Source organism: Scaptodrosophila lebanonensis, unplaced genomic scaffold, assembly GCF_003285725.1.
Source record: "Scaptodrosophila lebanonensis strain 11010-0011.00,11010-0021.00 unplaced genomic scaffold, SlebRS2 tig00000001-arrow-pilon, whole genome shotgun sequence".
NCBI classification, from domain to species: domain Eukaryota; kingdom Metazoa; phylum Arthropoda; class Insecta; order Diptera; family Drosophilidae; genus Scaptodrosophila; species Scaptodrosophila lebanonensis.
The window spans coordinates 9,574,604-9,587,828 of NW_022060529.1; the positions used below are offsets into that span (position 1 = coordinate 9,574,604).

The 13,225-nt window shown below is 40.2% G+C and overlaps 6 protein-coding genes across 6 annotated transcripts; 4 read left to right on the plus strand and 2 right to left on the minus strand.

Moving 5' to 3' along the window:
* Window positions 1-120: 120 nt before the first annotated feature.
* Window positions 121-3,570, minus strand: LOC115634770 (dynein regulatory complex subunit 2). The gene is made up of 7 exons (XM_030532664.1): window positions 3,436-3,570; window positions 3,113-3,365; window positions 2,825-3,048; window positions 1,477-1,869; window positions 1,248-1,415; window positions 815-1,195; window positions 121-423 (listed from the first exon to the last, which is right to left on the minus strand). The coding sequence occupies exons 1-7, from the start codon at window positions 3,568-3,570 to the stop codon at window positions 121-123; spliced, it is 1,857 nt and encodes a 618-aa protein (XP_030388524.1).
* LOC115634042 (odorant-binding protein 59a) lies at window positions 2,304-2,956 on the plus strand. The gene is made up of 2 exons (XM_030531586.1): window positions 2,304-2,501; window positions 2,566-2,956. Exons 1-2 carry the CDS (start codon window positions 2,334-2,336, stop codon window positions 2,800-2,802), a joined length of 405 nt encoding a protein of 134 aa, XP_030387446.1. The 5' UTR covers window positions 2,304-2,333; the 3' UTR covers window positions 2,803-2,956.
* Window positions 3,571-3,983: 413 nt separating the features above from the next.
* Window positions 3,984-4,741, plus strand: LOC115634771 (general odorant-binding protein 68). The gene is made up of 3 exons (XM_030532666.1): window positions 3,984-4,019; window positions 4,099-4,450; window positions 4,530-4,741. The coding sequence occupies exons 1-3, from the start codon at window positions 3,984-3,986 to the stop codon at window positions 4,739-4,741; spliced, it is 600 nt and encodes a 199-aa protein (XP_030388526.1).
* Window positions 4,742-5,515: 774 nt separating this feature from the next.
* Window positions 5,516-6,245, minus strand: LOC115634772. Its single transcript, XM_030532667.1, has 3 exons — window positions 6,204-6,245; window positions 5,790-6,138; window positions 5,516-5,724 (listed from the first exon to the last, which is right to left on the minus strand). Exons 1-3 carry the CDS (start codon window positions 6,243-6,245, stop codon window positions 5,516-5,518), a joined length of 600 nt encoding a protein of 199 aa, XP_030388527.1.
* A 305-nt stretch (window positions 6,246-6,550) lies between these two features.
* On the plus strand, window positions 6,551-7,485 carry LOC115634775. Its single transcript, XM_030532671.1, has 4 exons — window positions 6,551-6,760; window positions 6,831-6,959; window positions 7,018-7,174; window positions 7,241-7,485. Exons 1-4 carry the CDS (start codon window positions 6,551-6,553, stop codon window positions 7,483-7,485), a joined length of 741 nt encoding a protein of 246 aa, XP_030388531.1.
* A 101-nt stretch (window positions 7,486-7,586) lies between these two features.
* Window positions 7,587-13,202, plus strand: LOC115633707 (cilia- and flagella-associated protein 61). Its single transcript, XM_030531168.1, has 17 exons — window positions 7,587-7,882; window positions 7,947-8,261; window positions 8,328-8,469; window positions 8,529-8,689; window positions 8,748-8,855; window positions 9,182-9,294; window positions 9,348-9,619; window positions 9,682-9,764; window positions 9,831-10,296; window positions 10,350-10,633; window positions 10,683-10,919; window positions 10,982-11,565; window positions 12,098-12,261; window positions 12,324-12,575; window positions 12,634-12,667; window positions 12,728-12,903; window positions 12,965-13,202. The coding sequence occupies exons 1-17, from the start codon at window positions 7,608-7,610 to the stop codon at window positions 13,118-13,120; spliced, it is 3,822 nt and encodes a 1,273-aa protein (XP_030387028.1). The 5' UTR covers window positions 7,587-7,607; the 3' UTR covers window positions 13,121-13,202.
* Window positions 13,203-13,225: the final 23 nt, after the last annotated feature.

The window sequence follows — 13,225 nt, forward strand, 5'->3', positions numbered from 1 at the left end:
AGAAACACTTTTTTGTAAGAATAAACTTATGTACAGGGGAAAAAATGCATGCACATCTTTTTTAGTTGCATATTACCTAGAAAATTAAAAACGTTTCGAGTACTTTTGTTTTATTTTCCTTCAGTCTTCCGTTCCCTTGGCATATCTGTTATTTCGATTTACGTGTATGTACAAGTCTTGGGAACGGGGTCTAGACTTTGAAAACTTCTGACTGGCATAGTGCTCGTGAAGGAGGGTGTGCAGATATCCATCGAACCTCGGCTTCGGTTGTTTCAACACTCCCGAATTGACATTTGAATAGGACCAAGGACAGTGCATGCCAGCATAGCAGTGCGGCTTTTCATCAGGAACGCGGCAGGGACACAATCCAACACAATTTTTCAGAGGCGTCTTTAAATACTCGCCCAAAGGTGTGGTTATGGTCTGTTTGCGATTCTTCACCGAGCACATTAGTTTCAACCACGCCATATGGCTTATGGCGCATTTTAGCTGAGGCGTGGCAGTACGTCGCCCATGGATTGCCCAGCCACTACCTAGCTGGTAATTTTTAAAGATGGAGTACGGCGCGGCACGCTGCATAGTCTTCGAATCGAGGGTCCCGGTAAATAAATCGGAGGCTCTACCTAACCCAAGCATGTTAGGTGCGCTAAATGCAAAACGTTTTAAAATATTCCAGGACTTATGCATTTTATTTTAATTTTCTTACAACTGAAATTTTGATAGACGCATAACCAAATGCTCAAATTATTTATTTAGAGTTACTGGTTTGACATTAACTTCATTTCAGAATCGACCTTCTGACTTGAACGCTCACCAATTGCGGCTGACTTTTTAGGATATCGGGTATTGGTACAACCTTAGAAGTTTTTGCCTCCCATGCCCGTACATGGAAACGGGGCCCCATCCCACGTCTATCCGCAGCCATGGCGCTCTTTATCTGTTTGGGCCGCAGCTGTAGTTGCTGGACGCGATCCACCACCATGCTTTTCGGTCGCTTGGATATATAGTCGTTGACGTGACTGTTAGAGCCGTTGCTTATGTTCAGGTTAACCAGGTGCTCCTGCAACTCCAGTTTTAAGCGAGCATTGGTGGCTTCCAGCTTCTTCTTTTGCTGCTTCAGGCAAGCCACATCCACGGCCACATTATTGACACGTCGCCAAAAGGTTTCCATTTTGGGAAGAAGTTCCACTTCGCTCTAAAAGGGGACAAGGACACTTAAAGAAAGACTTTGATTTGAGGGTATCTACCTTTAAAGGATCGGGAGTGGCTGCTCCATCATTAACCTCACGAATCTCAATAATTTCGCGTGTTAATTGTGGCAGTAGAAACATCTTTTCCCGCTGCGTTTCCATTTTGCCGCAAACACCAGCCAGTTGCAGAATGGTTTCGCCCTTGGACACGATGTCCTTGAGCGTCTGCAGAGCAAACAACCGATTAATCTTAAATTGTTTGTGAACATGCTCATCAACAACTGACCTCGATGGCATTGTAGCTTTCCACTGACATTTCCTTGAAGCGTTTTCTCTCTGTGCCCAGCTCCTTTTCCACACAATCGCGCAACTCTTTTAAACGGTCGCTTAATTGTTGCTTAATGCTCTGTCTCTGCTCTATCTCGCGCTCCTGCTTGCCAGCGAACTCCTCCGTGACCAATTTCAAGTTGGCCAACTGTCCAAGCAAATTGTCAATCTCACAAGTCTGGCTGCTTATTTGGGCGGCATTTTCTTCGTCGCGCTCCTTTAGATCCACATACTCGGCGTAGAAGCCCTCGATGTGCTTTACGTAGCCGGCCAACACCGATTGATACTCCTGCCACAAGCCCTCCAGCTTGGCTTCCCCCTTGCTAGTGATCTTCTCCAAAAGCAGCTGCATCTGTTGTTCAAAGTGCACGCAAGAGTTGCATTATTATTGGCAATTAGGGTCGCTGTCGCATTATGTGTCAATCACAAGTGAAGTTTCAATTGCGCTGGCTATCAAAATAATTATGGGGGCGACTATAAATTAGCCACAAAGCGCAGCAGTTCTCAACAGGCCGAACAATGTTCATTCGGATGAGACTCGTTTGGATTGTGTCTTTGCTACTCATCGCTGGGGCATGGAGCTTAAAGTGCCACAGCCAGGATAGCTCCACCGATGCCGAGCTGAAGAGGATTGTTCGCAGTTGCATGCACCGCCTCGGCAGTGGCAGTGGCAGTAGCGGCGGCAACGATGAGGCCAACTATAATGGACGCGACTGCGATGGTGGATCGCAATGCCAACGGTTTGGCAATCAGAGGCACAACATGGATCAGTACTATGGCTTGGATGAGGGCAGCTATCGTGGCAATAGACGCGACATGACAAACTATGGACAGCGGGACAACTACAGACTACGGCGTAGTGTAAAACGTCCCGAAATGAGCAACAAGAATAATAATAACAACAATAACAACAACAACAACAACAACAACAGTAGCGAGGCCGGACAGTGTTTGTCGTACTGTTTCTTCGAGGAACTAAATATAGTGAGCAGCGACTAATTAATTTGTAAGAATAGTCAAGTATATACAAGTATGAATGTATTTTCAGGTAGATGGCAACGGTTTTCCAGACAGGCGCAAACTAAGCTATATGCTGACCAAGGATATACGGGAGCGCGAGCTTCGAAACTTTTATATGGACACGGTGCAGCAGTGCTTCCGGTATGTGGACAATTATCGCCACAACAAGTGTGCCCAGTCCCGAGAGCTAATCAAATGCATGACGGAGTATGCAAAGGCCCAGTGCGATGATTGGGAGGAGTATAAAAATATGTTATTTAATTAGCACTGCATACATATGTACGTACACCACTCTTTAGGTCCTCGACGCGTTCTAGAAAGCGCTCGTGGTTGTCTTTTATAGCACGTTCGGTGGTCTCCTCCACTTGATAGAACACACACTCTAGCTCCTCTTGCCGGTCCGCATGCATGGCTTTGAAGACAGCAAAGTCCTGCTCCCATTCCTTGAGCACCGCCTGCTTGTCTTCCTCATAGCTCTGTGTGAAGAACTCAATGCGGCTTTTGTAGGTATCTACGGTATACATAAATATATATATTTTGTGGCTATATACATAATAACATAAATGTGGACTCACCAATTATTTTGCTGATTTTTTCCATATGCGATTGCTGCAGATTGGCGTACATATCCTCGTTGGTGCTAATGTCGCCAATAAGTCTTTGTATAACTTGATCCTTTCGCTTGAGTGCCTCCTTTGAGAATTGCTCCACCTCAATGATTTCCCGTCGTAGATCCTGAATCTTTACTTGTCGCAGCACCGAGCGCCATTCTTGATTAATTTTGGCAATGTTTAAACGACAGAAGGCATCTTCGCGTTTGAGTTTGTTCTGTGGAAGGCGGTAGGGTCTTACTTGTAGTTAGATAAGTATTTGCTTGGACAATTCCATCTGATTATACCTTCATGTATAGTGAGATCAATTGCATTTTACGTCGACGAGTCTCCTCCTCCATATCTGCACGCATCTGCAGGTATCGAGCTCTTTCCTCCTCCGACATTTTGGCCAACTTGTTTCCTTTGCCCTTCTTGCCCATTCTTAAATAATTTTTTATAAATAATTTCAAATTAAATTAAGTAGCTCAAAGAGATTGCAATTTGCTTTTGTGAACTTTGAACAAACGAATTTTGTGTCTATAACTAACAAGCTGTCATGACTACCATTGCTTTTGTGGCAACCACTCAACGCTTAAACAATTGCGTTGCCATGATAATAGGGAAAGTTCCATGTTTTGATGCTAAGTACTACGCCAATGCCAACAAATGGAATGATATCAATGTTGATATTTTGAAATTTAGTCAAACATGCAGAAATTATTGTCGTCATTATTTAATTTACAAATCCCATAAACTCCCTCCATTAATGAACAGTTTAATGGCCCAAAATGTGGGATATATAAAACGGCTCTGGCCACAACACACGAGATAATCAACAATTTATTCAGTAAAAATGTTTGCTGCTTGTCTCTTGCTAATACTTCTGGTGGTAAATATGGGCAGATGTACTATACATCTTACAATGTATAAATATATGTGGGGAAATTAACAACCTTCCCTTTTGAAAGCCCCAGGTGTACACCGTTCGCGTGCATTGCCGCCACATGGAGCGTATACATGAGGATCATATTCATTATTGCTGCAAGCATCCCGACGGCCACAATGACGTTAGCGAGAGTTGCGCCAAAAAAACAAATTACCGCCTGCCTGGTCCAAATGAGGAGGACATTATAGACAATACTGTGGATCAGGTTATGGGTAGCACTTGCTTCGGCGAATGCGTCTTCAATCATTATAAATTTTTAAAGAACAACACCTTGGATATGGAAGCCGTCATCCATCATTATAAGACTGTCCACAAAGAAGATCCTGAGTATGAGACTGAAATGTTGCAGGCATTCGATAAATGCCATAGCAAATGTATGTATTCCGAAACATAGGACTAGACTAAGTGCGTTTAATATGATATTACAAGTATGTACTCGTATGTTATTTGCAGCGGAAGATGCCACCGCAATGTTTTTAGAATTGCCAATAATCCGTGCTTTCTCATCGTCCACCCACTGCAATCCCAAGCCCAGCATCATACTCTCTTGTGTCATATACAACTTCTTTCATAATTGCCCCAGAAATCGCTGGTCAAACTCTACGGAATGCGTGGAAACTCTGGCTTTTGCTAAAAAGTGCAAAGATGTCCTTACAACGATGTAAATAAAAACTAAAATGCCTGAAAATACATACTTTTATGTATATCCTCGCAACTAAATAGTTAAATAGCACAGCACTATTCCAAATACGTGGAATATGTGGAAGACATAAATTGAATGTACAGATTTAGGTAAATTGTGGAAATACAATATTTGGAAAGTTCATATTCTTATTCATCCAAATGGTATTTCGAAAAGAAAGTTTGAGGAAAGTTTCCTGATCGTTAGAAATAACATAACCATTGGCGACATTTTTTTAAAAAAAACAACCTTTCAAAATTGAAAATTTTAAAATTTTGTTTCATCATCGCACTGACTTAGATTATTATGCACCTTCCATGAATTGATGAACGACTGGGTCAGGTAAATACCAGAAATATGGCCGTACTGCCAAGGGTCTAGTGGAATTGTGCAGCTGATCTGTGGACTTTGATAGCTATTAAAATCACATCGATGTAGTAGGAAGATATAGTATATGTACATATATGTGAATCCCTCAGGGAACAGCTGCTGAAAAAGGTTTCTTTATTTTTTGAGAATCACTGAGCACTGAGTTTGCTTGATAGATCATTTTTGTTTTCTCTTTACCTTCCTTTCCTTTCCTGCTACATTGTGAAATTTTTATCATCCTTTATTAGATATTGCAATTTTCTTGTATAAACAAATAAACGAAACCAAAAATGTTTTTCTAAGACCAAAATTTTGTTAATAATATTGCCTCTAATAATATTGCATAGAAAATTAATGTTTTATTGATTGTTAAAATATGTTGTCGTTTTTACAATGTGGCCAGAGCATCTTTGCAGCTCTTACTGAATTCTAAAGTGTCCTGACATTCCTTACTCTTGGACCAACGATCTGCCGGACAGTTATGGAAGAATTGTCGTATAACGCAAGCCCAGATGACGCTCGCCTTGGGCTCACAGAAATTCTTAGACAATGAGTGGAACATGGGATTTGAAAGAAATTGCGCTGTGCCTTCCTCATCTGAAAATAGAGTCAGTTATACATTATTGCTTTGCCAAAATAGTTCACCTAGACAGATAACGCACTCTTGCCGTGACAGTGGTCGAAGGCGCTGATCATTTCATTGACATATTCGGGATCATCTGGGTGCCTCTCCTTGTAGTATTTCTTCACAGCTTCCATGTCTAGTTTGTCATCGTTAATGAATTTGAGAGCCTTCATGACGCAATGGCCAAAACATGTGCCCGCAATAATATGGTCAGGAGTCAAGTCAACAATGGCCTCCTCGCTGGGATTGGGCAGTGGGAAGCCAGTTTTGTTGGAGCATTCCTCCATTATCTCATTGTGGCCTTCCGGATGTTTGCAGCAGTGATGGATGTGATCCTCATTAACAGATTCGGGCTTCTCGCAATCAATTTTAATGGCACCAACGTACTGCATACAAAATATTAAACATTGTTCTAACTTTTAAATGGATATTCTGGAAGGTAGAAACTTACCCAGGCCAGGTATGCCAGTGTTATAACGAATACTGCTTTCATGATGCAAAAACTCGATTGATCTTGTTTCGTGAAACTGGAAGCTATATAAAGCAATTTAAAAACAACGGTACTTGCAAAGGGAAATGGCCCAATCATAATGAATACATTAAATTAAAATATGAAGTGAGAAGTTAATGAACTGTAATGGGAACAATAGTTGTTTAATTAGTTTTTAGTCTGTACTCATTAAAGCTCATTCGTTCCAATAAATTTAACAAATAGAAATGCTTCAATATATAATTGTAATATTATTAGAATGATGATATTTATGGTTTTGTATTTAAAGTCGTGCAAGAACTGACCATATGGCATTACACCAAATCAGCCAGCCGGAAATGTTCGCACTAAGATTTTATTTGACAAGCATTTTACTGATTCTTGGGATCACCGTCACGTCCATTCTTAACGTGTGTGCTGATGACCCCGAGGAAGTAGATCAAGAGGTAGTTGTTAATACGACTTTGGCCACACCTACCTCACCTGGGGAGTTCAATGAGGAGACGTGCAGTAAAGAGGTAAGCGGAACTTGCCACAAATACTTTTCATGCCCAGCTCAATAAGCTAAAATTATTGCATTTAAAAAAGCATAATGGCTGTTGCAATGAGCTTTATATTGGCGAGGAGGACAGCTTGATGAAATGCTTCGCAATACACTCTGCAAAAATGCCACCACCGGGGGATTCTGACACCTCGAAGGCATTGAAATTTCTTTCGGTTTGTTGGTCAGCTCACACGCATTTCGGTTTCAGTAAGTAATCTGGGGTCCCATTAGTGTTTTGTAGAGTGCATTTATAAGCAGAAGAAATACATTGGAAAGAACGACAGCATCAACATGAAGATGGTGAAGAACGATGCTGAAAAAATGTACGCAGGCCGGCCCAAGGAAAAGGAATACTACATCAAAATGTACGATTTCTGCAGAAAGGATGGTTAGTGGTGTCTACACTTATAACGCAGTAAAAGTTTTCCTTATCACAATTATATATTTCTTACAGCGGTGGGCAGTCTCAACATAATAAAGAACACTCCAAGTGGGAAGGCGATGTTCAAGGACGCTTGCAGACCTTACTTGCTTATGGTATTTTTGTGCCAAGCGGACTATCATAAGAAGCACGATTGTCCGTACTTTCGCTGGGAGGGCAATAGGAAGGATGGCACCGAAAAGATGTGTGAGGCGGCCAAGGAGAAATGTTATGCAGTAGATGGAATAGTAGTACCTAAAAGTTTGAGCTTTTTATAGTAATTTCTGATTTTAAAATCAAAAACAGCACGAATTCATAAAATACATATTGAGTTTTAATATTAGCCTGCACCTGTGGGACGGCAAATGTACGAGGCTATGCACATCACTTAGAAATTCCAATGGAGTCCGACTATGTAGTGCGGTTTGCCCAAATTGATGATTTTGGATCTATTATTCAGTTACTGCAGTCACCAGACATTAAGTGGTTCGGCAATATCCGTCCAAAGTACAATGCCAAAGACAATATTTTTAAAACTTATCAAACACATCGGTTGGTTGTCCTAAAGAATGAGGCGAGTACCGGAGTCATAGCTTATGCCGAGGTCCGGGACTATCCACCTCTCGGCGCGCTACCCAACGATGCTTGGCTTAAATGGATGAACTATAGATATTGGTAAGAAAATTGTCGTTTAGAATTCGACCAAGTTAATTGATGCTTCCAACATACTATTCTATAGCTTAACCTTTACCGTTAATACTTTAAACACGCTCTTCCTAAATTTTGGAGCCTACAAAAGCGACCATCCACTCACGATAAGGGCCATTTTAAAGGAAGTTTTCTATACCGAGAACAAGGTTCTATATCTTATGACGGTTAAAATGCCAAAGACGCCACAGCACAAGTATTACTATGAAAGTTTTTCGGATTTGAAGCCCTACGCTAGAGTGCTCTATCCACGTGAATTCGATCTCGAAAACAACCCAGTCACACAATCTCTATATGTTGTTTATCGGTACGATATACTACCAAAAATAAACTACAGAAAGGCTCTGTAAGTGCCAGTTACTTGTAAAGCAGCTACGAACTGATTCACATAAACGCTCATGCCTTCCACTAGAGCTGAGGACAATGACGACATTATCGAAATACAAGAAGCGGAGCTACCCGAGATCCGAGCTGAGCTTGGGGATTATTATATAGCTGAAGAGCTGATGCGACAAGACGAGGCCGCGCACAAGACATTTATAATTGTTGCCGAAGTCATTGAAAATACCGAACATACTGGAGTATATTTTTTATTAACACCCAATATTTACAGATTGAAAACATAAGTAAAGAATTCCAGACTGGTGGATTTATCTGGCTTTCAACGGACATTGACATAAAATATTTCGTCAAGAATTACGAAGTCGAACACTTTGGTAATTTGGTCAATTTCACTGAGACCGAGCCCTATGCTCTAGACCACTTTATCGTCTCGTAAGTAGCTCAATTTAATCTCTGTTTGGAGTAAAATATTGTCCTATCTCGCTTTCAGAACTAGCCAACCAAAAGCCGAGATCAGTCTGTTCACCTTGGAAGCACTTGATGATCTGCATGCTACGACCATTTTAGGCGGCTTACATAGGAATGACAGTGGGATCAGGTAGCTAGTTACTTCCCTCCTCTTACCCCTGCCCCTAATTCATACCTTAATGATTGGTTTGTTCGAAAAAGCAAATCTCATAGTATAAGCCTCAAAGCAGAGATTCAACTCCCACATCATTATAGATTCCGAAATGATGGTCATTAAGGGGGTTTTGGAATCTAAGCTTTGAAATAACAGCGGGCTAATTAAATACCTATTTGCTCCAATAGTCAACCGGCTATCAAATAGTTTATTACAGTTTATTCCTTGTTTATAGAATCTCCCCCTAATAGTATTGAAATTGTAACAATTTACTATTCATTTTCCATTTCTTGACGCAACAGTGTGGCGAGTCTTGGAAAAGTGAAGGTCAGTTCTTTGGCCGGCATGGTTGTCTGTGATGATAAGTATTATGTGCGGGAAGGCATATTCATCAAATTCTACCACATAGTCGATCGTAAGTTCCACAATTATTCTCAGAGTATATTTGGTTTCACATTTCATTTACAGATCTTCTCAGTAATGGCTATTACCTGAACGAGGATGTAAAAGTCATCGATTTCTGTTACAATGTGGCGCCCGATCTTTCCATACTAGAGGATTCTGCCAATGTATTCATGCTGAAATATATCGGTATTCACTCGGATTACCCGGTGAAGCGTTTGTTTAATTTTCTGATTTGCGCATTTTGCGCTTTCCCTGAACGCGATTACTGCATAATGACTTTACCAAAAGGCGGTACCTCTGTGCGTAGTCATGCGGAGGTGCTTAAATATTTTATGGTAAGTCATCAAATGCAATTAATGTATTAAATAACATAATATATATTGTTTAAAAACAATAGCCTGTGGCCCAACGACCCAGCGAAGTTACCAATTTGGATCAGCTGTATATAACACATCGGAGTATTATTCACGGAGATGTCAGGTAGGCCATATCTATAACTATGTTTACTTACGTGTATTCCCACACATTTTATAATGTACTTCGTAGTGTGTATCGCATTGAACCCACTGATGTCCAAATGATACAGAAGTTTGCCTTAGATGGGTACTCACCAGAAATAAACTCGGTCGGAAGTAGTACGTCATATGCATCGAAAATTAATGAATATGGCTATGTTGAGCGGGAGTATAAACTTCTAAATCAGATTATGAACAGTGTCCTGTATCATCACCATAGCGAGTTCTCCATTTGGACTATTCGTTGTGGCGACTCCACAAAACCGGCCAGCGAGAATACACTGATTGGATTTGTGGTGTTGAAGTTATTCAGGAACCGTCACCAGCTATATCACCATTATCATGTGCCCAAATACGACACTCACCAGAGTCACGAGTGCGCCGAGATTATAACGCTGAGGCTGCATCCGTTGTTCAGGATTTGGTCGGACATTATATTTCGGGACTTGGCATCCAAAACCAACTATCATGATTTCTTTTATATCTCATCCAGACGAGTGAGTAGAATAATTTGAAAGGCCCCAAATAGACGCTACATACGCATCCACAGAACACAACCTTTTCGAACGAGCTAAAGACATACATGATGCTCGTTGAGCCGAATCCGAAGAAGAAGTGTTCGGTTCCGTGCAGTGCGGACGAATGCGATAAAATGCCTCTGTCTAAAATCAAATTGCCGCAGCATAACTTTTACACAGACCATTTAATATTGTTTCGCCACAAGTTGAAGCCTTCAAAATGGTTTGGTAACACAAATAAGTTGGTCATGATTGGTTTTACGGAACACACGAAAGCATTTTTGCGTCAATTGGCATTCCAATGGGACTCCAAAGAGTAAGTCTCCTAGCCCTTAATGTCCTAAATGCTGCACAGTCTTTTCTAGTCATAAGAACTCGGAGACTTTTACTTGCCTAACTCGAATTCAAGTCACTGTGATTTCAATGCCGGGCTTGGTTGAGGCTGAATACGACAATATGTTTCGTTGTCCCTTTTGCAAGGATATGTACAACTGTTACTTGAACTACCAGAATAGCTCCTGCTATATTCGAGATGTCATATTACGGATGGATCTACGTTTGTGGGTGCATTTTGTTCCTGGGCATGTGATCTTTATTGACAAGTAAATTATTATACCATTTGATTAGAAAGAAAATTGCAATCGATTTTTCTACCTTTCACCAGAGAAAAGAAATTCGTGAGACTCCGGAACTCTTGCGAGATTTATTACGACACTCTGATAATGACGTGCCACAAAAACTATTCGCTGAACGTTGATAGTCCGGTTGATTATAAAGGACGGCTTCCTTCAAATTACGTTGAAGTAAATTTTCGTATCGATAAGTTCCTCTTGTTTTACAAATGTCGCGTACTTCTGGAAGACATGCAGAACTCTTTTATAATACTAATTTATGGCAATGACTTACAAACCTATGAATGTATTCAGTTTCTGACCACACATGGCATTTCCTCCAAACGCATTATACTCGCGATGCCTCATGAAGTTACTGGAGTTGATGCGGAGGACAAATTGAGAAGTCCATACAAAGATAAGAACATACAATACATACTGGAGGACATGGTCAGGGATTCTGGTGTTACCGTTTACAACAATCTCAATTTTGTGGAATGGACTCATCATATTTCAGGGCACTTTATAATGGAAGTTGTATTCGAAAGTTTTCCGAGTCACGATCGATTCAACATTGACTGCGACATATTCATCTCGTTTGCTACTTGCGGACACATTGGCTATTTTTCAAAACCATGTTCGTATTTTCCTATCATCTAAATAGAGTAGTATAGTAATCAATTTGTATACCCTACAAGTATAACCAAAGGCAATGTCCACCGTTTGTCCGTTCGCTTGATTGTTCGTATGAACTTAAAAAAAACTTTTGAGCTACATATAGCTGCTAGGGACACCAAATTTGGCGTATATTCTTTAGCTGATCAATTTTACAAGTAGTGCAAACTACACATAGTCTCCATATTTTAAATTGCTGTAATATAAGCAAACGGTGCAAGGATAAATTTTAGTAGCCCCCCTTTTTTTTGAGTCGATATTTCAGCCCATTTTTGAATTTATGGGTTTTTCCTAACGTTATATTCTGAAGTTCTAACAAAATCATTGCACTGTTTTGGATATTTTCATTATATACATACATACGTGTAGATTGATAGAAATCTATCGTCATATATTTGATTTATATTGCTATTTTTTGTAAGTCTTTTTAATTTTATGATTCGATGAGGCGCGATTCTAATGCTCTACTATATTATATCTAATATATTATAAAGGGATAGTTGCGTCCGACATCGAAATGCACAACGGCTGCATAGTAGTGGATGAGAACTTCAGAACAAATGATCCAAATATTTATGCGGTTGGCAGACACATTGAAATAAGGGGAAAACCCAATTACCAGTATAAGTATACAAGTGAGCGGGAAACAGCACGGAAGGTGATGAACAAGAGAACTTCCTCGACATAAGAAATACATATTTACCATTATTTGTTTCATAGCTAATGCAAATACTAAAGCTTGGATTTTGTGAAAAGCGAGTGGAGCACAAATTTTCGGAGCCCCTTTACTTCCAAGCACAACTACCATTCAATTACTACATAACCAAGGTGACCATGCCCCGACGCTACTTATCAACCCAACTATCAACCGATATGAGCTGTTCCCTAACTACCTATTCGAAGAAAAATTTTTGTCGCGTAACTTTGTCCCGAAATTCGATTGTAGAGGAAATTGTTGTCATAACAAATGATGTGAGTACAGATTTCAATTGATGGGACTTAAAGGGTATTTTTTATATTAATCTTATAGGATACAAGACTAGATCATTTGGAGCACTTCGTTGGTAGAGTATTAATTGGTGACTGAATTAAATGGGTGTAGTGAATTGTTTTTTTTTAATTAGGTAAACATGAGTCCCTGTTGAATAACCTAAAGGCGCGTTATGCAGCAGGTGCCCTTAAATGTTTTCTAAAATTCTTTAAAGAGCCTTGGACGGAGCTGATAATGCACGAGGACTTTGAGGATTTGCAAGTTCAAAATTACAATATGTTGAGACCGACTGTGCTGGCGCACCAGATCGTAAGTTAATGCTACCATAGAAAGGATTTGCGACATACTATAATCAGGAAACTATTCACAGAAAACGGTCAAAGATATAACCGATCACGAATTCTTTAAAATGAATAAAGGCAATTTGGAGGAAGGTCTACTCAATTTTCTGCGGAAGCGACGTACAGATTTTCATCATCCATTCGCTTTGCCAGAGGATTACTTAGATATGTTCCAAACGGAATAAAACCACACGCATGTGTATTTAGCCTTGCATTTTGTAAACTTTTCTATATACTTGTAAATGAAATAAAAATGAAATCATAGTAGCCATCGCCCGAATACTAATTAC